This window comes from Limulus polyphemus, unplaced genomic scaffold (assembly GCF_000517525.1).
Source record: "Limulus polyphemus unplaced genomic scaffold, Limulus_polyphemus-2.1.2 Scaffold86, whole genome shotgun sequence".
Classification (NCBI taxonomy): domain Eukaryota; kingdom Metazoa; phylum Arthropoda; class Merostomata; order Xiphosura; family Limulidae; genus Limulus; species Limulus polyphemus.
Genome location: NW_013665696.1, coordinates 367,450 through 369,141, shown reverse-complemented (window position 1 = coordinate 369,141; position 1,692 = coordinate 367,450). Strand labels below are relative to the sequence as shown.

The 1,692-nt window shown below is 32.4% G+C and overlaps 1 protein-coding gene across 1 annotated transcript in view; it reads left to right on the top strand.

Moving 5' to 3' along the window:
• LOC106468168 (UDP-glucose 4-epimerase-like) overlaps positions 1–1,692 on the top strand; it is a gene marked incomplete at its 5' end in the record, with an annotated part of 24,228 nt that overhangs the window by 19,896 nt on the left and 2,640 nt on the right. The window contains one exon of the mRNA XM_022397217.1: positions 1,232–1,381. Coding sequence (XP_022252925.1) covers positions 1,232–1,381 — 150 coding nt within the window. The remainder of the gene's footprint in view (positions 1–1,231; positions 1,382–1,692) is intronic.

Here is a 1,692-nt window from a genome sequence, read left to right as displayed (position 1 = left end):
GTTCTTTAATATACAACTGATGTTTATTTTATTTTTGGACAAATGTGATACCCTTCTTTGATCTATTGATAAGTCTAAGAGATTATAAGGCAAAAAATCGGAGTTTGATACCAACGGAGGGCGCAGCGCAGCCTGTCCATTGTTTAGCTTTACGCGTAAAACTAAACACTTTGATAATTTTACTACTTTAAGTAAGTTGCATTCAAAAACAAACAAGCTTTTAAATATGACGGATCAAAACGTACAATAAAAGATGCTCACCAAAATTGAACGAATAAATATTTCCGAATCATAGTGAAATTTCTACTCTATGTCAAATATTCTAACCGACCGACAAATCATCTGAAAATGTGTTTGGTATAGTATGTTTTATAAGATGATATAGCTTACGGGTACTGAACGTTAAACTCGTAGTTTCCATATCTCTACCAATTCCTGTTAGTATTTGTTGTCCCTCCTTATTACTCTGTTTAACTGACATGGACTATAGGCGTCAAAACAGAGGGGCCAGAGACCCCATCTCCTACATGGGTCGGGACTATCTCCTCCATTCATAAATTTCGACAGGGTTATGATTTCCCAAAATTTTAATTGATTTGAGCTAAAATAATGACTCACTATATATATATACATATATATGCAGACAAAAAAATTTAAATGTGTTTGGTAAATGGAAATGATGACTCGAAATATATTAGAAAGATATTAAGGTTAAAAATAGAAAATCGTTTAAGTTGATCATTAAACTAATTAACGTTAATTAATTTCACTTGTGTCTCCTCCCCAGAATCCTACAATATCTTGGCCACACTGAATCATAATGGACCCATAATGCCACTCTCACTGTAAAACTTTTCCAGGGAGCATGCCCTCAAAGTACTGAACTCCACATGTTTCTGCCTTCCTTTGGCAAGCGCCCTTTTGACGTTCTTTGGTCCTCCCTTACTCCCACAAATATACCGACACACACACACATATGCTTTCGACAACTATATTGATTAAATATATACCAGTCAAGAAATAGTAAGAAATAAAACGTATCGTTAAACAAATTCGTTTATTCTTTTAAAATTAATCAATAATATATTTTGTTTATGTTTATCTAATTTGTTTATTTTAAATTTAAATTATTGTTATGTCTAACTGGTAAAAACCACTTTAGCGAGTTTGCGAAGTTAGTTAGCGCCAGTGTAGTTTATAGAATATTATACGTGTTCTGTAATAATATCTTATGCTCAGTGAATACCTTCACTTGATCTTATTGTTAGAACTAACAGCATATACGTGTACATCTTTTTTGCAGGTTTATAACCTTGGCACCGGTACAGGTTACACAGTATTGCAGCTTGTCCAAGCCATTGAGAAAGTCAGCAACAAAACAGTACGATTATGCCTTTATACATTATTTAGTTGTATATCCAATCATATTTTACTTGATAAAAATATGTAGGCATTATATGAAAGTTGACAACTAGGTTGTTTGAGGAGGGATATAACGTATACTTTAAATTGTTTTACATCAGTATTAGATGTGATATAACAAAGTAAAATACATTACTATTGTTACGTATCTGCTTGTTTGTTAATTTCTGTTATAAATTCTTTCCGAGGAAGTTCAACGATACAAGTCCTTTCTTATTAAACCAGTTTATTTTTCCTCGATTCAGCTTTGTAATACACAGAATTTCCAAT